Below are 23,457 nucleotides of genomic sequence, written 5' to 3' on the forward strand. Positions count from 1 at the left end.
TCCTGGGTCTAACAGAGGAGGATGGGTTCATTTCTTGGTTCCTCTCAAGGTTTCTTTCTCATGCCTGTAGGGAGTTTTTCTCAACACTAACATCTGCATGCTCAAATGGGACAGCAACAGTTGTTAAAATTTGTTTGAATACGAAAGCATTAGTACACTTGAAAATTCTACATTACTACAAATAACATGGATATGCTGAGGATGTTACTGCTATGGGGGGTTGGCAGTCCTTTGCAGGCCAACACACACTCACACGGGACAATTTTGAGTAGCTAATCGACCTATCAATGTGTGTGTGTATTTACTTTTTTTTTTTTTTTTTTACTGTGGGAGGAAACTGGAGCACCTGGAGGAAACCTACGAACACACCAAAATCCTGTCACTCAGAGTGGGGCTTGAACCCACAACTCCAGGCCACTGTGTGACAAATTACATCAAGGCTGTGATGAATCACAACTTTGATACACTCTAGCAATAACACGTTAATTGCTTAGACTCATATCTTTTATATCTTGAACATCTGTACGATTAACATCACAGAAGACTGGCTGCACTGAGGCTCCAACTGCAGACCTGCATTAGGACCACATAAATCATGACTAGAAGTCATATTTCCTTACATCTTACTTATCTTTTATCACACCATCTCTAAAATGCTTGTACATGGTATTATGGGTATTATGTTTGTAAAGATGTGTTTGTGAAACATTGAAAGACCTCATGTTATTTTGAACACAGATGAAACAAAAATAAAGAAACAGCAAAAGTAGCAAAGGTTCATGTAAGTTAACATTAGGATGGGACATACTTCTATGGGAATATAATTTAAAGCATAAATTAATTACAACCATAACATGCAAATTTTCCACACTAAGAAGACTGAAAAAACATAAAACATTAACAACTATTATTTAATCCTTTAATGGTTACACATTTACAAAACTTTTGACAACATACCAATCATTGTTTCTCAGATGATTTATTTGCTGGTACAAATGTCTGGATTGATTTTATAATAAATTCAAGAATTTAACTGGCATGGGTAAAAAAAAAAAAAAGAAAAAAAATCATTTTCATTTTTGATATGTCTTAAGCAATTCTCTGCAGTTTCTAGAATATTTTCATTTATTTATAATCAAAGGCTTATTTAAACATTTAGAATGACTTCTTCCAAACAGTAGTTTAGTAGTAACTATGATTCAGTGAAAAGTATTTTTTTTTAAATATAACATATTGCCAATATATTACTGGTGATCTTATGAAAAATAAGTAATATGACAAACAATGCGCATGTTGAAATGACTCCACAAGTCATAATAAAGACATAATCACTATCATAAATGCATGATAAGGTTTTTTTTTGTAATCAATACTTGGACATTTTCAAAAGTAGTATTGAAAGACATATCTTCATTCGTTCATACATTATACAAAAGGCCCAGCTACTTAGTTTGTTCTGAATGTGTTGTGTGTACACACACGCACACGTGTGTACATACATACATACATACATACACACACACACAGACAGGATATTAAGATTTTTTTTTTTAATCACAATGTTATATGTACATGTTAAAGGATTTTCACACATTCCATTATAAAAAAATTATATATATATATATATATATATATATAGCATGTACATTATACCAAATTACCACCCAAGGCAAATACAGATCCTAACTTAATTGGGATTCTCAGGAAATAAAACAAGCAAGAACAAAAAATAAAAACAAAACAACACAGACATTAACAAACAAACAATGTCTCTAAATAATTTTCACTTAGTCAACAGAAAATTAATAAATTAGAAAGAAAAAAAAAGAAGGAAAAAAAAGGGTCATTCCCCAATCTATAAATAAATCACAAGGCTACATATTTGTTCAACTTGTAAGGAAATTTGACTTCCCAACATAACTGCATTACATTCAACTGATGTTATAGTGGTGTAATATAACATAAATAACCAATACTCTTCACAAAGATTCATAATTTACATGAAAATGTGTGTCTTCCCCCGGGCTTGTGTACAGCCCCAATTCCAATGAAGTTGAGACATTGTGTAAAACATAAATAAAAACAGAATACGATGATTTGCAAATCATTTTCAACCTATATTCAATTGAATACACTAAAAAGACAAGATTTTTAATGTTCAAATGTATTGTTTTTTGCAAATATTCACTCATTCTGAATTTGATATTCAATTGAATATAATTCGTAAAGTATTTGCAAATCATCATATTCTGTTTTTACTTATATTTTACCCAACATACCAACTTCATTGGAATTGGGGTTGTATGATGTATGTCCAACACCACACTGATCTTGCTAACGTTTTGTATGCGTAATATTTCGCAAAATGAGAAAAAAAAATAATACTGAATTAATTTTTATTAAGAAAAAATAAGAATCTGTATTGCGCGTTTTGTTAAAAAATATAAGATTAGTAAAAGACTTTGTATCCAGGTTAAGAAAAACATGAACAGGATTAAGTCAGTGTACTCAGTACTGTGCTGAAGAAACAATCACAAACAGATCATGGCGTTCAACAAATATATCCGGCTCTCAAACGGCCACATTTGACTGAGGCTTTGTTCATTTGGCCTCCTTGGAGACTTGCTGCTGGACATGAAGGAGGAACTCATAATAAGACAGGGCTGACTCAGTCCTGTCCTCAATCATACTCTGCATAAATCTGGCCTTGAGCGGACTTTCATCCCTGTAATAGAAATTGAAAGTTAAATTTGTGGTTTTACACTTAAATATGTTTTATTACATACATTTTGTTACACTTCAATGTAAAAATGGCAACCTGATAATATGTAAAACAGGGTAGAATGGACGTTGCTCTCTCAGCCATCCAATGAAAGCCCTTATTTTTGTAGACTCTGCTGTATCCAGTTCTGGTAATTGATTCTGTGAAACACAAAGCCATGTTTAACACACAGGTCTTTCAAACTTATTTTTTTTAACTCTTTATTTAGTGCTCTTTCTACTGTTCTTGCATGAACTGTAGAATTAGTTAGTGTAGCCTAGCTTTTTCATCTTTTCGTGTTCATTCCTCGACATATGCGTCTCCTGGTGGATCGCGATATCTGATTTTACCCTTTTCAGTTTTGCAATGACTTTGCTCCTTTTTATAGGATTACCAAGGCCATTGACATTCCAGGACACAATCTTAACCTTATGTGCCATTAATTTTTATCATAATTAATATAACAGTCATCCCTCTAAATAATACACATATATTACAAAAGACCTGAACTATGGAACAAAATCTAACATAAAATACTGTGAGCTCCAATGTTGAGGCTGAAACCTGTCCTCCTTCAGAACCCTGCTGGTGGGTCGAGGGTATAACCTATCATAAAGGAAAGGCCCTAGGTAGGAGGTTAATAGTGAAATAAGCACCATCCTATGTGTCCAGCATTCATTATTCTTTATGTTGCTGCTCCCAGCTGTGAACCTCTGAAGCTTGATACTCATCTGACTGATAGCTGCTCCTACACTGGTTCTTTCTGTCAATCTGGGAGCTTCCTCTGGAATTCCCAAAGCTTTTTTTGGCTCTCCCCGCAGCTATAAGTCTACTTTCCTTGTGGATCTTTCCCTTGGCAGCCCAATAGCTCTTTCAGTCGTGTCTCAGCCGTGTCGTCCTCCTCCCTTGCTGCGGGGACCGCCACATTGAAGCCTCTTCAGCTCCAGCCCTGCTTCTTGTGCGCTGCTATAGGTTTGGATTCCGTTATCCCAATGGATTCTCATATTAGTGTAAGGGGTCTGGAAGCGAATGCTCCTCTCCTTTAGAGCTTTCTTGATCTCATTATATTCTCTGCGCTTTTGAATGATCTCCGCCACGTAGTCATGGCCCTTTTGGTGTATTGTAGATCTCTCTTTACATGAGTAACAAGTTTTAGCTATAGAATAATCAAGTTTTAGCTGGAGAGCGTCGCACACACTTCTGTCTACTCTGTCTGCATCCCAGAAACCCCCTTTCAACCTTATTTTACATATGACATAAATGTTTACAACTATAATATAATGTAAAACTGATGGATGTATGACAAAAGATGTACTTAACCATGTTCACAGGAACATTCAGATAGTCCTGAACTCCCAGCACTTGTCTCAGGAAAGTAGGACTGCAGTTCCTTCCTACATAGAGATACATGTCCTGAAAGATAAAAGGCATTCACATCCGTGTTATAAAGCTTTTGTAAGCACTGTCCATTTCAACTGTATTTTTTAAAGGTGTTTATGCATTTTATGTTACATCAAAAATGTTCCACACAGTAACAGCTTTTATTAGATGTTTCTTTTGTCTATGTCTATTTTTCTTTGTGGATAATTTGGAAAAGTATGTAACAATTTTAATGCTTTAACTATTTTAAAACTTATTCTCATGAATAACACTGAAGAAATGTAAATGTTTGTAAATAAGGAAAATTATGTAAATGCACTTAATCGAGAAATCTTAATCTTAATAGAATTTTGTGCCAACCCAAAGGATCCACAAACTTAATTTAAATATTTGGAGTGCTCAACCATATGTACTGAACAGGTTAAACAGCTCTGGGCAGAAATACTACGTTTTTCTACTAAATGACTACGTCTCATTAAAAAAAAATCCTTACAAACAATACACAGACAGCAGCAGTTTAGCAACATTTGGAATCCCATTCTGAATTTCTTAGCATTATGAGTGCACTGATACCATATATGTAGAAATAACTTGTTATTTAACTTTAAATGCCCCACTTTGTGAGAATATTTTGACCTGCTGGACTAATTAACTGCTAATTCGAATTATTTAATTTTATAATAATTATATATCTAATATACACATTGATTGCACCAGTTCACTTATACTCCCTGCACTCTCTCAAAAGCCAAGCATAGCTAATTTTATTGGTTTGGTCAGTACTCTTTAAGGTAATTTACCTGCTGAAATACCATCAGATTTTTTAAATCAGCAGTCAGCACCAGTTTAAAATTGGGGAAATTCAGTTGTGTTAGAAAAACAGCAAACCTAAAGTGAATGCAGAACTAAAACGGCAAAATTTGCTTTCCTAACGTATTTATCATTAAGAGCTGGATTAAGCATTTAGAGAAGGTGAAATGTTGAATGTATAAAAAATAATATATAATAATAATGTGTAAAGAATTAATTTTTATAATATATATATATATATATATATATATATATATATATATATATATATATATACATACACACATACACACACATATACACACACACAAGTTAGACAAATATTATTAAGCCACTTTGGGGTGTTTTGGAGGAGCGAGTCAGGAAACGTTTTCCTCCACCTGCATCACGTAGAGACCTGGCCACTATCCTGCAAGAAGAATGGCTTAAAATCCCTCTGACCACTTTGCAGGACTTGTATATGCCATTCGCAAGACGAACTGATGCTGTATTGGCCGCAAAAGGAGGCCCTACACCATAATAAATTATTGTGGTCTAAAACCACGTGTTTCAGTTTCATTGTCCAAACCCTGTATGTTCATTATATATAATGAAATGGACACTTCCTAAATGCTTTGATTTGGACACCAAGTGTGTGTACTTCAGGAGTTAACACTGGTGTAGTGTGTGCACTATGTGCCCTTACTGAGCCAGCATCCATAAGGAAGGCCCCATCCCTGTTTAACTTTTCCACAGACAACTGCAGCATTCTGGGCTGAGGTATAATGCGGTCACTGATGTTCAGCGCCCCCTGTGGACAAGAGGAAAAGAAAAAATGGCTTATTACATCACAAGACCAAATAAGATATAAAACATATTTGCAAAGTTGCTTTAGCAAAAAAAAAACCTGCAGATGAGATTAGTTTTACCTGAAAATGGAAATGTAGTAATGTCATGCCAGAGTATCTCAGTGATTTTAGTCCAATCTGAATAGATACTTGCAATAATTTTATTTGAGTGAACATTCCCATTTTAAGAACAATTCCAAAGAATTTTCCCCTACTGTAAAACGTACAGTATAAATAACCAGAGTAATGTTACTCCTGTGTGAACTATCATGTGGGGGTATAGTCTGTAGCAGATTTTCACAGGTTTTCTCTGTAATGGGGGCTCTTGAGACATTTAGTGATGCAAATCTGATGCATCATTCAGTATGGAGCTAAATAAATGACATAAGTATTTCAATCTGAATTTTGAATATTTAAATTTGATTTGTTTGCATTTAGAATATTTTAATTACATTTGTCTGAAAATTTTATATTCAAATTTCTTTTTTTGGCATTTGATAAACTTGAGGGTGGCACGGTGGCGCAGCAGGTAGCCAATCACAGTGCACTCTTCTCAAAGCCACCAATCACAAAGCAGTATCTCAATTCCTGCCCTGAGCCCTAAGTACTTCCTTGAAGTAGGCACTTTAATGACAATGTAAGCATGAACAAAAGGGAACCAGTGTTCAAGTGATAAAGGGGTCTGAGAGTAGAACTGGGATAAAGTCTCTGTGTCTATCACTGTGCATTAAATACCTTTAACGCCATGTTTAGCCGAGCTCTGCTTAATGTTTCAGTGATATACTGGACACGCTGGCAGAAATGTGTTTCTGTGACACATGCACTTTCACTTCACAGACTGTTGCTGCCTTTCTGACAAATTCACCGCAGCTTTTCTCATTAACTTTACACAAAAACAGGTGAGATCTCCAAACTATTAATGAATATGTGAAATTTATATGCAATTATTTGTCATTGTACAACAAAATGTGCCTAACTGTTGTGGGTTCAGTGACTTGCTTAAGGGCACTTCAGTCGTGGATGTTCCCACTGGTCTTGGGGACTGAACCGGCAACCTTCCAGTACCAAGCTGGTCTCTAACCATTAGGTCACTGCTGGCCTAGATTCGTATTTTTGCAATCTGAATTTTTTAGACATTAATTTATGGCTCTGTATTTTTTAATATTTTTTTTAATCTGAAAATTTAAAATATGTAATATTCAGACAAACATAATTCAAATATTCAAAATTCTGATTCAAATACCCATGTCAAATATGTGGCAAACCTCAGGCTTTGAACTACACACCACCCTCAATTGAGACCTGAAATACTATACAGAAGAGAAAATCTTCTGACTGTCACAGGGGATTTTTGGGCAAAACAGCAGCCTACTGACGTGTGATAAATGTTTATATAATTTGTTAAGTTACTACCATTAAACAGTTTATAACAGCAGTAATAATAATAATCATGCAGGGATTATTATTATCATGTTATGATGGACTAGAAGATAAACTCACTGAGGATAATGTATGGTTGGTGGATATGGAGTCAAAATAGGGTCAAAAAGATATTGAGTTTGTAAAACAATACTCACAAATGACTTTGTAACTGCGTTTGAGCAACTACATACACGTAAAACTAAAATCCACAAATGTATTGGAATGCACAAATTTAAATCAACAACAACAATAATAACTTAAAATCACAAATGTGTAAAAAAAAGATTTGCATTTGTAAATGAAATGTCGTGAATATGTGAATCAGTGCCTTCTCAAACAGCTTAAAAATGTGCAAGAGCAAACCTTTTGATGGCCAATTTATGGACCAATAGGAAAGCTTTAGCTGGACCAATCAGATCGCGAGGTCAGAACACTGATTTGTTGCTGTCAACCATAGCGCTTTTCCACCAAAAGAACTCCGGTTCTTGAACCGGTTCTGTTCCTGATTCTTGGAACCTTGGTTCTTTCCAGTGAACTGCAGCGTTTCTACATGTTTAGAGGGGGACCAGGAATACGTCATGAGCGGGGGACGCTGTGGCCGAGTTCAGAGGCGTCCTGCTGACATTGTGAACAGCAGAGAAACGTAACCAAGAGCTCAGAGCTTCAAATACAGTGGGGTCATTTAAAACGTTTCATATAAATAAATAATAGGGAAAAAACACGCCCCCTTTTTATGTGTCTCTGGTGCAGTTAGGCGCGATGCCATGCGCGTTGGTCAGAGCCTCGGCTCTTGGTTACGTTTCTCCGCTTTCCGTAGAAACGCGGCGGTTCACTGGAAAGAACCATTTTGTGGAAAAACACTATGGATGACAGCAACAAATTAATGTTCTGATTGGTTAAACAAACCTCGCGATCTGATTGGTCCCGCTAAAGCTTTCCTATTGGTCCATTGATTGGCCGTCAAAATAGGGTCTTAAATCCGCAACTGCAAAAAGAGATTTGCACACGCAGAAGAGAAGGCGAATGTGTGGATTTTTTCCACCTCATTCAAAAACTCCCACTGTCACATTTGGAACCTTAAAAAGGTTTGCTCTTGCACGTTTTAAGCCGTTTAAAAAGGTACTGATTCACATATTCACCACATTTGATTTACAAATGCAAATCTTTTTTTACACATTTGTGATTTTAAGTTATTGTTGTTGTTGTTTTAAATTTGTGCATTCCAATACATTTGTGGATTTTAGTTTTACATGTATGTAATTACTCAAACGCAGTTACAAAGTCCGTTAGATGTGTGAGTACTGTTTTACAAACTCAAAATCTTTTTGACCCTTTTCTGACCCCAAAGGTGGACTGCAGGGACAGTCTTAAAATCTCAAGTAAATCCAGCAGCCATTCCCATCTCTACACTATCCAGTGCAAATCCATCATTACCATCAAATACTACTGGCATCATGTGGTAATATGACAAAACTAATCCCATCCATATAGAGCTTAAGTATGAAATATTGTAACTAGCAGCCATATTAAGTGAATTTATATGGATTAACAACAAAAAAGTACATGTATGCAATTATTAACTGCAATCGAATAACATCATGGAATTCATGGAACGAAGAACTAAAATTTTACTGTATTAACCAGACTAGTAAGTACATCTTTTTAACATGAAGATGTCATTAAATCTGAAAATTATCCTACCTCATCAGTCAGGTTGTCCACTCTGTAAAGAGAAGGGTGGATCATAAGCATAATGTAGGCCAGGGGCTGGGACTTTAGCTTGCACATGGCAAACATACGATCATCCAGTCTTGTGCTGGACCCTGTCCAAAATGCTTCCTGCAAAAGAAATATAGGCCCCAACATATTTTATTATCAGTAATGAAGGAGCAAATGTAGCAGTGGTATTGGAAATTAAAAAAAGAAATAAAGTTAACTATAGTTTCAATGGCGTGACGAATAGGACAAAATCATTTTTGTTTTAAATACATTTTAAAACAATAACAGCATAAAATTCTCTTTTTTATGGCTATATTATCCACATTAAGCTAACTGTGTCCATTCAAACATTACTGAGCTATCAGATATTTCTCATCTAATTCTTCCTAAGCTACAATAGTGTTGCATAGACACAGCATGCATTCAGCTGCCATGTTGCCTTATAAGTTCATAAATGCAGGCATAGGTTTAATGAGAAGTACATGTGGAAGAAGTCATGCTAATTGTAAAGTTAGCCATTTACCAAATCACCGGGCCAAGCTACAGCTAAAGCACACACAAAGGGAGAGAAGTTTGCTTTATTATACTACAGGGAAAAGTTGTGGGAGTTCAGGCAAGGATCCTCTTTGGAGGACAAATATATACAGATGTCTCGATTCAGTCAATGGGAACAGATAAGACATCCAAATATCCATGGTTATTTTCAGTCATTTAAGACTTTAGATTATTTAGCAGTGGCACAAGGTCTACCCTCTCTAAATTTTTGACTTAGATAAATAAGTCGGGATATGTTACCATGGAACTTTGTTAGAAGGCCCTACTCGGAGTAAAGAATGTGTCATTCTCTAATGGGTGCTCTGATTTCCCAAGCCCCCAAAGGGCTCAGTTAACACGAGCCTCAATTTTGGAAGTTACTGTTCAATTAGAATGTAACATTGTTACTTTGTTTTTTTATACTTTTGTTTATGTGTTTTTCATTTTATGTGTGTGTTATATGATGTTCATAACAGGCAGGGGGACATACAGGAGTTTAAGCTTGAATAAGAGAGGTAGGGAAATTTTGAGAAGACCGCAAAGTAATTCCATCTAACGTAAATGGAATATCACACCCGGTAAAGAGAAGTGAGATTCTTGCAGGAAACACATCTTAGCACTTCTAAACATGAGAAACTTAAAAGAAAGGGTTTTTCAAAAATTTACAATTCATCTTATAAATCGGGCCATAGGAGAGGGGTTGTAATATTTGTCTCCAATAATACCATTTGAACAAATATCCAAAACAAAAGATAAGGAAGGAAGATATGTTTTGGTTTCAGGGAAGGTAAAGGGTACTTTAATAACAATATTGAATGTCTATGTTCCACCTCGTAGTGACTTATCCTTCTATAGGAAAATGTTTGATTGGATGGCAAAAGCCGATGGAATATAAATTTGTGGGGGAGATTGAAATAAACATCTTAATTCAAAGTTAGATTCTAGTAAAGAACCTTCTGTGAAAGCATTGTGTGTACTTATGATGGAGTTGGGCATAATAGATCTTTGGAGAGATTTTAATCCAACAGGACGTGACTACACATATTACTCCCCACACCATGATACTTACTCAAGGATTGGTTATTTTTTTTATATTTAAAAAGGAACCAACATAGAATACATTGTAATGATATAGAAACAACTGATTTGTCTGATCATGCACTTATTTGATTAGTGATTCAAATTAATAGAACTACTGTAAATACATTGTGGAGGCTTAATTTAAGTATTTTAAATAACCTGCAATTTAAAGCACAAATGGCTGAAGAAATAAAAACTTTTTTCAACTGAACAATAATGTGGAAGTGGGTTCAGAAATTGTGTGGGACACATTAAAAGCAGTTACTCACAAAACAAAAATATTATGAATCAGGGTTGAAAGCTATTAAACTATTGGCAAGAAGATTACAAAAACAGCAAGCATAAAATATGATTTGCAAAATCAGAGATGTAGACCCTAAAACATATTACATGATAGGGAAGCACAAAAAAAAATAAAATAAATAAAAATAAATACTATAAATATTTGTACTCTCAGCCACAACTAGAAGATGATCAATATTTTTTGGAATCTCTTCATTTGCCTGCCCTGTCATAAGAGCAAAATAAGAATGGACAGCGGAAATAACAGAAGACTGTTCATCATATAGGCTAAGTTCGGTTCTAAACGTAGACTATAAGCTATACACAGCTATTCTTGCCAGCAGAGTAAAAAAGTTTCTTCTTCAGTTTATACATAATGATCATACAGGGTTTATCCCACAAAGACAAACTCATGATAATATTAGGTGTACGCTACATACATTAAACCATATTCAACAATGGAATTTGGAAACTTGCTTAGTGAGTTTGGATGCTGAAAAGGCTTTTGTCTCTGTAAGTTGCATTTTTTCATATAGGGTTCTCAAAAGGTTTGGGTTTTATGACCAAATCATTAAAGGAATTCAGACTTTATATGATAATCCAAAAGCACGAATTAAGGTAAGTGGGTAACAAGACAAGGGTGTTCAATTTCATTCCTGCCATTGTTGCGCAGAAAGATAGTGCAGCACTACCAGAATGGTGTTACCCAGCGTAAACTAGCAAAGACTTTTAAGTTATCATCATCAACCGTGCATAACATCATCAAAAGATTCAGAGAATCTGGAACAATTGCTGTGCGTAAGGGTCAAGGCCGTAAAACTCTACTGGATGCTCATGATCTCTGGGCCCTTAAACGTCACTGCACCTCAAACAGGAATGCCACTGTCAAGGAAATAACAGAATGGGCTCGGGAATACTTCCAGAAAGCATTGTCAGTGAACACAAACCACCGTGCCATCCGCCGTTGCCAGCTGAAACTCTACAGTGCAAAGAGGAAGCCGTTTCTAAGCAAGCTCCACAAACTCAGACGTTTGCACTGGGCCAGGGGTCTTAAAATGGAGTGTGGCAAAATGGAAAACTGTTCTGTGGTCAGATGAGTCATGATTTGAAGTTCTTTATGGAACACTGGGACGCCATGTCATCCGGACCAGAGAGGACAAGGATAACCCAAGTTGTTATCAACGCTCCATTCAGAAGCCTGCATCACTGATGGGTGCTTGTGACATGGGCAGCTTGCATGTCTGGAAAGGCACCATTAATGCAGAGAAGTATGTTCAGGTTCTAGAACAACATATGCTCCCATCTAGACGTCATCTCTTTCAGGGAAGACCCTGCATATTTCAACAAGATAATGCCAGACCACATTCTGCAGCAATCACAACATCATGGCTACGTAGGAGAAGGATCCGGGTACTGAAATGGCCAGCCTGCAGTCCAGATCTTTCACCTATAGAGAACATTTGACGCATCATAAAGAGGAAGGTGTGACAAAAAAGGCCCAAGACAATTGACCAGTTAGAGGCCTGTATTAGACATGAATGGGAGCGCATTCCTATTTCTAAACTTGAGAAACTGGTCTCCTCTGTCCCCAGTCGTCTGTTGAGTAGGGGGGATGCCACACAGTGGTAAAAAATGGCCTTGTCCTAACTTTTTGGGATTTGTTGACGCCATGTATATTTGAAACAACATATTTTTCCCTTAAAATGATACATTCTCTCAGTTTAAACTTTTGATCTGTGATTTGTGTTCTATTCTGAATAAAATATTAGATGTTGGCACCTCCACATCATTGCATTCAGTTTTTATTCACAATTTGTTTAGTGTCCTAACTTTTTTGGAATCCACACACACACACACACTGGGCCATTTATATGAATACACTTAAATAAAACGGGAATGTTTGGTGATATTAACTTCCTGTTTGTGGCACATTAGTATATGGAAGGAGGGAAACTTTTCAAAATGGGTTTGTTTTTTCAATGGGAAGAGGGTTGCATTGACAATCCAACACAATGGGCAGCACTTTGAACACATTTTATAAATAGTCAGAAACTTGTAAATAACTCATGAAAGAATAAAGTTATGTTAAAACCAAGCACACCATTGTTTTTTTGTGAAATTCCCAATATGGTTGATGTGTCACATGACCCTCTTCCCATTGAAAAAACAAAAGTTGGATCCAAATTGGCCAACTTCAAATTGGCCACCATGGTCACCAGCCATTTTGAAAAGTTTTCCCCCTCCCATATACTAATGTGCCACAAACAGGAAGTTAATATCACCAACCATTCCCATTTTATTAAGGTGTATCCATATAAATGGCCCACACTGTATATAAATATATATTAAAAGTAGGCAATTTTGCTATTTTGTGCAAAGTTTGTGATCTTCAGTGGAAACAAACTAATTCATATGCATGGCGTGAGTTTGGATGGAAGTGCCTGATTCGTTTATTTATTACTCCTCAACAAAAGGTACACTTAACAGGTAATGTAGCAGATTGTTGGAGGCTATGCGGGAAACAAACAGCCAATAACTGGCATATATTCTGGGAGTGTCCAGTACTACAAAGTTTCTGGTTGGAGGTTCATAATGCATTGATGGAAATATTCTGTGTAGATATACCACTTCAATTTAAAGTTTTGTATCTAGGGAATTGGAAATGGGAAGGGCCAGATAAATACTTGTTTTGGGCTTTGATATCTGCTTGTAAAAAAAAAAATAATAATAAAATAAAATAAAATAGTAATAATAATAATAATAATTATTATTATTTTATGCTGGCGTACTCCCAAGCCTCCTTTAATAGATAGCTGGAAAGGTCTACTGCATGAAATATATAATTATGGACAAAAATTGCTTTCTCACTCTGTTTACCGTATTTTAAAACTGACAATATCCTACAACTTTCTGGGAAAGGTCATTGGTAAGAATTACTATATATTTCTATACAAACAAATGTTAAAATCCGAACTAAGGATGTGGCATGGAATAAGTTGCTGTTGGATAGTAGATCTAGATTTGAGTTGCACTTCTATCTTAATCTATGTATACAGTAAAAAGAGACTCAGTTTTCATGGCTGCGCTCTAGTGGTAAACTGCATGGTGCTAACTTCATGCAGCGCAAGTGGAATTTTGGCCATTTTGAAGTTTCATAAGGAGGAAAACTGCCCCGAGTGAAATGGTAGGTGTCTCTGTGCAGCCAGGGAGTATTTCTGCTAAGATATTGTGCTAAGTATTTTCCATCCTGGCAAAATGAGTTAATGATTTTTGACATTTCATGGCATTTTGCGATTTTTTTTTGGTGGAGTGGTTTGGGTTGTGGTTTGTCAAAGCATGTGCCAGGGGAACATTTCTACTTTGCAAATAGTAGGCAGCACGGTGGCACAGCAGGTAGTGTCGCAGTCCGGGTAACTGTCTGTTAGGAGTTGGTGTGTTCTCCCTGTGCCGCGTGGGTTTCCTCCAGGTGCTCTGGTTTCCTCCCACAGTCCAAAAACACACGTTGGTAGGTGGATTGGTGACTCAAAAGTGTCCATAGGTGTGAGTGAATGTGCGAGTGTGTGTGTTGCCCTGTGAAGGACTGGCCCCCTCCAGGGTGTATTCCCGCCTTGTGCCCAATGATTCCAGGTAGGCTCTGGACCCACCGTGACCCTGAACTGGATAAGTGGTTACAGATAATGAATGAATGAATGAAAATAGCTGCTTGTTAGCTTATCAACAAGTTGAGAATTTTGCCACCGTCCCAGGACCCACAGTTGTGCTGAATCAGTCCCATCAAATTACCAAGAGCTGCTTCATGGGGATGATTGGTGCCACAGATGTTGTGTGAAGGTATAGATAAAGTTCATTTATGTTATAGGTCATCATATCTGCATAATAATTTTGTTTAATCTGATGAGAATAAAATAAATATTAACACAAGTGTAAAATGTTGTTTGTGCCTGCACTCACTGTCATATAGCAAGTTATTGCATTGGGTTGCTGGTGCACTTTGTCTTTTAAAGGGAATGAGAAAATGTAATCTGATTGGATAAATGCTGACAACACCTGTTGATCAACTATTCAGTGTGAGCCAGTCCCATTTTTGGAATTGCACCGCTCTGCGCCGGACTTTATGTCTGCGTCCAGTTACCACATTATTTACTACTATATATACACACATATATACTACTTTCTGTAGTACTGACATACTCTGTACCTGTTTCACAAAGTCATTATGTTGTTCGGTACAATGGGCTTCATGGTGTTGCACCATGGATCGGCAGAGCAAATATTAGGTATACAAATTTTTCAAAATGATTTTAGGGAAATACAATAAAAGACTACTGGACAGCTATGTAATATATTATCTAGAAGTTTGATAAAGCTTTAGAGATCTACCTGTTTCAGCAAAGCCAGTATGTAGAGGGGGAATAGGCTCAAGCAGGCAGGAGCAAGCAGGCCAGGTTGTTGGATGGCAAGTACAGAGTTGCGATAGGAAATCAACGAGTCGATGGCAGCATTGGTCATGGCATCCCGAGCATCATTAAGGGTAGCAGTCACTGAGCGATCCACAGCTGTAAAGAGTAAATCAGAATAATAATGCATGTCACAAATTGAAGCTGTGTCAATTATGTCATGACTCATTCACTGTCAAACACATATACTCTGTCATGGGAAGAAATGCTGTTGTAGCACCTGTACAATTAGGCCTGACATTGTCTTGTTCAAATAAAAAGGCGCTCAGTTAACATGGCTGCATTTTGGTGGTTAGCTGTGTGATGCTAAATTCATGCAATACAATCTCAGTTTCAGCCATTTGGAAGTTTGGTGAAGAGGAAATCTGTGCCAGGTGAAAAGGTGGTAGACGTTAGAGAGTAAATATGAAATAGGTTCAGACATTCACTCATGAGTCTCTCATTTACAAGTTCTTAGTGGAAGTAATACCTTCAAAATCAAACTATTATACATGAAAAACTCTTCACTAATTTCCCTACATTCTTCAGCTCTCCCTCTTTTCCCTCCTTTATTAAAACATATTTTTTCAACACTCGCAAAGTTTGCACCTTTGATGAGAATGTTGCAAGAATCTGCAAGTACTTTTCCACTGTGCACATTCCAGTTTTCATAGCCCTACTTCAAACTAATATTTGATTCAAATGTATAGAAGCCCTTACCCATGCTAGCCACCAGACCAGTAATGGCTTGAACGTCAGCTCCGGCAAAGATATCAGACAAAGAATTCACCACAGGCAAACACATTGTGTGCACTCTAATTCTTCTTTCTCCTGGAAGAGTTCAAATACAGCAAAGATGGTTATATACAGATGTTTAGATTTAATCATGTATATAACTAGAGGGCTTAGATGGCTGGAGCATCATCACATATCAGACAGGCAGTCTCCCATTAATTGGGACAATGTTTAGACTGCTGCGTGAAGTTTAGTTTGGGCACTCATATCTACTATGATTTTACAGCTTTTAGCAAGGAAACATCTATACTTAGGAAAAAAAAATATATCATAACTTACAAATCCATTAACTTTTACAAACACTAAACATTTTACTGCAACGAGACACTGTGTGTGAGAGAGAGAATTACGACCTCAGGGAGAAATTAATCTGGGGAGAAACCTTTTCTATCAGTCTTAGAATGTCTAGATTTAAATACTGTACGCCGACACACTGGCAAGACTATATAACTTTGGACACAAAATACTGCCATATCTCCAAACTGTACACTGTAATAGTAGCTTACAGAAGAACACTTTTATGCTATACATAATTATACCTTTGCTGGATGTGTATAAGAGAGCCGCTTGGAATGACACCATCTGAGTGTCTAGCAGGTTCTCTTCAATTGACATTTGCACAGCAAAGCCAGCATCAGGGTTAACATTTGGTAAAGATAAGAGGTCGGTGGACCGCACAAAGAAGTTTCCATGGAAGGTATGTATGGACAAGCCTAAGAAGAACAAACAGTATTATTAAATCTTGACACAGGAACAGAACTGGTAATAAAATCCAGTTCAAACATCCAAGAACCACTTGCACATGCTAACAGGAAAACAACCGGTTCATATATTTGAATTTGGGGGAAAAATGTGCAATTATCCACAGTTTTCAGAAATCAAGTACATGTACAAGCGAAATAGTAAACATGATATTTTTTGCAATATTATTTCCACTATGCAACTACGCAATTTAAAAGTCTCTTTGATGTTAGTTTTTCCTGCTCATTTAGGTTTTGAAAGAGGTTTTGAAAGAGAATCACAAACCTTTTGTACAGCGTATCCTCATAACAGCTTCAAATCCAATCTTGCGGGTGAGATATCTCTTAAAATCTTTCTGGAACTGTTCTGTGTGTGCAGGGTTGTGCTGGCTGTGATATGAAGGGTAAAAATAAATGCTTCCTGCTGAATATCTGGATATACACCCTGCAACAAAGCAGCAAAAACAGAAAGATGTCAAGATGAGATGTTAATGTTGTGCAGACCTGAACTTTGGATAAAATGACAATTGTTTCAATTCAGATACTTTGAATAGACAGTAAAAAGAAAGAAAAAAAAGCCTGATAAGCCTGAGTAGGTCAAACAGGGCATTATCGAATTTTAAGAGCAGACTTAATGAAAAAAGGCCTCAGAACAAACAAACAAAAAAAAACATTATGAGTTCTGCTCATACATCATTGCACGCTGCACTAAATGAACTCAAACCACTGTTTTGGTCTTGCCAAAAAGACAATATTTAGAATATGGCTTTACTTTTTGTTATTTATTTCTGTAAATTGAGTCTGATCCGAACAACATGTTGGGGTCAAAAGTTGGGACTAGACTATCACCTCTCTAGGTGATTAATCACTAGCACAACTTTAGTATAACCCAGCCAGCACACCTTAAATTACACCCGCATGGGTACAACATAGATAAACTGGGTTCAAGACTGAGGTCAAGGGATTGAGTCTGATCTGGATAATTTGGTAGAAGGGATACTATTTTAACCCAGCTAGGCTGCCTGTAATGATATTTTGCATTTCTTGATTGTAATCTCTGCCCAAATCATGTTTGCAATGGACTTATAAGTTAAATGTGTTATTTATCCCATTAATTTTAAAGGCCCTGTTCCAGTTTATGCATGTAATTTTTAACCTTTCTGCACATTTCCACAAAAATAAATATATCCCAGAACCTGATAGGTCTACTACCTCCTAGAACCAAAGAATCGCAGGTTCTTCAGCATAAACAGTGACAATGTCCGTCTGCATGTCAAGCTGAAGGTCAGGTAAAAGCCCAGAGACTAGAGTATTGGAACATTGGACCCATTATGCACTTTCCTTTGTAATCAGAAAACAGAAAAGAAAACTGCAAAGAAATAAAGAACAGGCAAATGCCCTGTGTGTTTCTTATAATTATATTATATATTTCTTTCTTTTTTTGTGTTTGTGTGTATGTATATGCATGTGTATGTTTGTATTTGAATTAACTAACCTAAGGTAGCAAGATCACAGTAATGTGCACTCATCAAAAAGAGGTCCACTGCCACCTGCTGCCCAGAACAGTCAAGGGCTAGCTTCTTATAGAAATCCGTAGCAGGAGAGAGGTGTTGAACATCCTGAGATTGAACACAACACAAGTGTCAGACACACAAACTATGAATTCTACAAACTTAAAACAGATATTTAAACCTCCAAAGAATGGAATGTGACTGGTTTTGTTGAGACATAAAAGTTACATGATTTGCACAAGAAGTAATGTCAAAGAATGACTCATAAGACTTCCCCAAAAAAAAAAAGAAAAAAAGCTGGTGAATTTATGTTAATATAAGACAAAGTATACGGTTATGATTCCATATTATGTGTATGATCTGTATTAAAATGTAGTTATTAAAATCACCATTGTAACCAAGAAATTATTCACAATATCTATAAGAAACCTTTGCTGATGATCTCTGGTTAGGATCCTCTCTAGGTTTGAGGGCTCCCACACCCACGGTTGGAAGCTGGGTCTGAAAGACAGACACTCTGCCGCCCAAAGGTGACATCAGTTTAAAAGCAGCCTGCAGGGCTGGACCCAGTGCAGAGTGAGTCTCCATTGTTCTTGTGAACATCTGAGGTAAACTCTTCAGCAAGTCTTGCACCAGCTGCACAATAAAAGGCACAGGTAGCAAGTTTTGAAAGCCTGACATGCATCATTATCACTGTAATATTTGGCACTGTTGTATTCTGAATACTATGTTATTCCAAAAAATATCAATTTTTTTATTAGTTAATTACTTTCTGTAATACAATTTTCAATTAATCCATACAATGAATACACTGTAAAAGCTAAGATTTACCTCTTTGCATTCATTGAGATTCACTAAAAGGCTGTCAGGAGTTGGTAAAAAAATCTCTGGAGAAAATGAGCAGAGAAAAATAAATAGCAAAATGATATCATAATATATTCTTATTTTCTAAAAAAAAAAAAAAAAAAAAAAAAAAAAAAAAAAAAAAAAAATAGTGGACACAGGCTTATAAAATTAACACATTTATTGAACGGCTATGGTATAATTATGGTATAATCACCAGGGTTGCTGCACCTGGGATTTACTATTCTCAGAAAGAAAAGGAGTCACTTCATGCCATTTTTATACTTTGCAATTACAAATTTGATGCACACAACACACTCAAAATTAAATAAACATATAGACAGCAGGGATGGGCAAAATAATTCATATTTTAAATATTATTCAAAATTTGTTGTTTTCAAGTATTCCCTTATAAGCAAGGGAATATAAATTGTATAAAAGTAGCAGCACCAAGAAGCACAGGCAAAGAATGGTCCTGGTAAATGCAACACTATGTAATATTTCTACACATCTTCTAAATGACTGTGACATTCCAAAATAGGGCATCTGTGGTTGCTATGCCAGGTCCATTGCTGGTTTACTGGACTAAGCAACTTCTGAATAATGGGGTGGAGGGCTCTTGTGAGAAATGCATAACACAAATCTCACAGGTGTTTACCTCACTACAAGAAGAATATAGCTCGGTATTCCCTGGTACAGACATTATGGCAAAGGGAGCAAGCAGAAGAAAGAGCAAGCGGATGCACAAAAGTTGTGTCTCATTGGTCAATGGATATGGTTCTCACTTTGGGCGCAGACATGGCTATATGGGTAGAGGATTGGGCTTGGTACCGGAAGGTTGCCGGTTCAATCCCCAGGACTGGCAGGAACATTCATGGCTAAAGTGCTCTTGAGTAAGGCACTGAACGTCAAAACGCTCCCTGGGCAGCTGCCTGCCTCTCTCAGTGTGTGTCTACAGCTCCTAGTGTGTGTGTTAACTGCCATAGATGAGTTGAATGCAGATGACACATTTCATTCTATGTTGTACAATGACAAATAATTGTACGTTATTATTATTATTATTATCATCATCAAGACTTAATACAGGACTGGTTTTACACAGTAACTTTTGTCCTCATGTTTGTTTCAACTCACTGTAGTGTAGCAAGTAACTTGCATTATAACTTTATTCATGCGTTGCGGTGTTAGTGATGTGTTTTGCTGAAAGTTTTATTATCAGGTTTTCGAGAGTTGTTGAAGAGTAAGCCAGGGTTTGCAGCTGCTAACTTTAGCTGGATTAACTCACTTTTTCGAGTTATCATCAATTCTGGTAAAAAGTGCTTTTCTGTGGATAGCTGTGTGGTTAAAATAGTTGAAAGAAATAGAGAGAGGTAGAGAAGTGTGTGTTTGTCTGTGAGAGGGAGAGACTGGGAGAGAGTGCATTAGCAGAAGCCTAGAGAGCAGGTCATGTGTGAGTGTGTGTGTGTGAGAGAGAGAGAGAGGTGTGCATGTGAGACTTGTTTTCACGACAGTATTGTAAACATTAATTACATAAGCAGCAAGAAGGCCAAAAAGCAGATTCCTACATAGTATTACTTTAAGATAAAAATTCCATCTTTCTAGAAAATTAGTTTGTACTGAAGCTGAATATAAAATGTATAAAATATAGAATAATTTTCATCATTGATTACTTACCTTCAATGTCTGAAACAATGAGCATTTGTGGCTGAGATAGTCCTTCCTGTAAGTTGTAGAAGTGGATCATGCTATCAAATGTGATGAAGCCAATCTTTGTTCTTGAATCTCCTGGAAGACTACAGAGCAGAAAAACATATTCACATTCACTGGTTTGAGGACATAAATGCTTTGTTATAATTTGATATACAATGTCCACTTACGAATTAAGATTCTCTAGAAGTGTTTGACAGACAGCATCGACATATCCTGTTTCCACAGCATTGTGGGACACATCAAGCACAAAGAGATACACAGCAGGTTGTGGCGGCCTCAGCTGGATGGCAGAAATTTTTAATTAACATACTTTTTATTTTGATGCATTTTAAATCACATAAAGGCAACAATGTTTTTCCAAAACACCCTAAAATCTCCACAGAAAGACCTACTTCTGTGCAATTACTGAGAATGTAAATATAGCAGACTTGAACCTGTTGTGATAGTTAACACCAGGCAGGGACATACCAGTAAGTGGAGATCTGCTGGTTTGTTTTGAATAAAAGTACCATGGCACACACTAAGCTCTGGATGCCAACACAGCTCTATCCCACTTCCCATTTAAGCATCCACTACCTGGATAAATCACAATTTGTTTACTAAAGTATAACACTGAATTGGGTCCAAGCTAGAACAGGTTAGTAAAATCATTAACCTTTTCAAAGTAGTTACGTAAAAAACAATTTTTTTAAAACTCACTGTGACACCTATTTATTTATTTATTTATTTTTTTATTAGATACACCAGTTTCTAAAAACATAAACCACAATAATTCTGACACTGAGCAAAATGAAAAAAATAAAACAATGCAAATTGTTTATATCCTATATTAAAATTACTGTAGAAATACAGTTGCGAAAGGGGCATGTTTATAACTCCAGAAACATTTGGGAACCGAGGAGACCGACTGACTCTCCCATTTTGATTTGACATAGGATTTCACATCTTATAGTTCAGGGTTTGCTCCATGCTCTGGAGCCATGCTTTTGGAATATGCAGAATTTTGCATTGGCATCGTCTTGCCAAAATAAGCAAGGCCTTCCCTGAAAGAATTTGTCTGGATGGCAGCATATGAGCAACATATCATTCAGAAATCATTCAGAATGTATGGGGCATCTACAGATGTGTCAGTCATCCATGCAATACACACAAATTCATCCCAATGTTATCACAGATGCTGGCTTTTGAACATAAAATGGACAGTCCCTCTAGTCTTCAGACTATTCTGCAGCTATGATCTCCAAAAAGAACTACAAAATTTGATTAATCTGTCCGCAGCATGCTTCTACACATTCCCTCACCGTTTTAAATGAGCTCAGGCCCAGAAAAGGTAATGGCAATTTTGGATCTTTTGCATTTGGGGATGCAGTTAAATGCAAATACCTTTGAAGAAATACCAATATTTTTGCTGGTTTACATTCAGACATGTTATTCTTTTACTGTTGCACTATTTTCCTATGCAGACTTTCACAGAGTGAAGTTTTCTTCTTTTTGTTAATGACACTATGCTCTTTAACTTAATTAGTAGTGAGACATCCCACCAGTATGGTGTACATTTTAGGACATCCTAAAACCTCAGCATCAGTACTCAGGCATTGAACAGAACGGCATCATTCCTTGCATGAAACAACTCAAAACAAGTCTCGGGAAAACCATCATCATGTCTCAGAACTCCCTTAGAAAAAAAAGGCATCAGACCAAACGGCCTTAGACTAAACTCCCTCAGAAAAAAATGCTTCAGACCAAACGCCCTCAGCTCGGTCTCCCTCAGAAAAAAAAGGCTTCAGCCCAAACTCCCTCAGAAAAAAAAGGCTTCAGAATATCCAACAACAGTACTACTGTCCATGCCTCTTTTATTTCCACTTTTCCAAAATTTCCACTTTTATTCCTCCTCCAGAGATCACAAGTTCAAGACTACACTTTTGTTTTATTTTTATTCTTCGTTTAAAGAAAGTCTGAACACAGTTGAGTGTTGAGTTAAGCAGGTCTTCAGGTGCCAATGTAAGGGGCCATCGTCAAAGTGTACGTCCTTAGTGTTGAATTTCAAAATATCATATCCCCACTGCGAGACCAAAACTTTAAAAACCCCGAAAGCTGTTTGTGACTGAATTGAATATCTCTGTGTGTGTGAGAAAGAAGGGTGTATGTGTGTTTATCAGTGAGAGACCGGGGAGAGTGTTAGCAGAAGCCCTGAGAGCCAGTCGTGTTTTTAAGAGAGAGAGAGAGAGAGACTTTATTGCATGAAAGTACTGTAAATGTGAATTACACTCAACAGCAGGTAGAGAGCACTAAGGAGACCAATAAATAAATAAATAATTCTTACATTGTATTCTTTTAACATGGTCCCCCTAAACCCCAATCTGGACCAAAAATTCCAGACTATTATAGCATACAAGTGTTTAAAATTTTGAAATGATCAGACCAATTTCCAATGAGGTAAGTAAATTAAGTTAGAAATTAAAATCTATGTAAATATTTGAGTGAGAATTAGACTATGGATTTTCAAACAGGGTAGACATGTGCTATAAGCAGAATCCATAGAACCTGACCTTAAATAAATTTTAAAATCTTTTTTGACAAAAAAAAAAAAAACAACACAATTTGGAC

The 23,457-nt window shown here is 36.6% G+C and overlaps 1 protein-coding gene across 4 annotated transcripts in view; it reads right to left on the bottom strand.

Annotated features, from left to right (window-relative positions):
• Nucleotides 1-933: 933 nt before the first annotated feature.
• sec24a (SEC24 homolog A, COPII coat complex component) overlaps nt 934-23,457 on the bottom strand; it is a 38,758-nt gene continuing 16,234 nt past the window's right edge. For all 4 annotated transcript variants that reach the window (XM_066646081.1, XM_066646079.1, XM_066646080.1 and 1 more), the window contains 14 exons: nt 21,018-21,130; nt 20,815-20,933; nt 19,129-19,184; nt 18,727-18,933; nt 18,282-18,405; nt 17,073-17,231; nt 16,586-16,759; nt 15,972-16,082; nt 15,196-15,371; nt 8,902-9,039; nt 5,637-5,741; nt 4,082-4,174; nt 2,819-2,922; nt 934-2,725 (listed from right to left, as the gene is read on the bottom strand). In XM_066646081.1, coding sequence (XP_066502178.1) covers nt 2,602-2,725; nt 2,819-2,922; nt 4,082-4,174; nt 5,637-5,741; nt 8,902-9,039; nt 15,196-15,371; nt 15,972-16,082; nt 16,586-16,759; nt 17,073-17,231; nt 18,282-18,405; nt 18,727-18,933; nt 19,129-19,184; nt 20,815-20,933; nt 21,018-21,130 — 1,803 coding nt within the window. In that variant the 3' untranslated portion in view covers nt 934-2,601. The remainder of the gene's footprint in view (nt 2,726-2,818; nt 2,923-4,081; nt 4,175-5,636; nt 5,742-8,901; nt 9,040-15,195; nt 15,372-15,971; nt 16,083-16,585; nt 16,760-17,072; nt 17,232-18,281; nt 18,406-18,726; nt 18,934-19,128; nt 19,185-20,814; nt 20,934-21,017; nt 21,131-23,457) is intronic.

This window comes from Hoplias malabaricus, chromosome 15, assembly GCF_029633855.1.
Source record: "Hoplias malabaricus isolate fHopMal1 chromosome 15, fHopMal1.hap1, whole genome shotgun sequence".
NCBI lineage: Eukaryota > Metazoa > Chordata > Actinopteri > Characiformes > Erythrinidae > Hoplias > Hoplias malabaricus.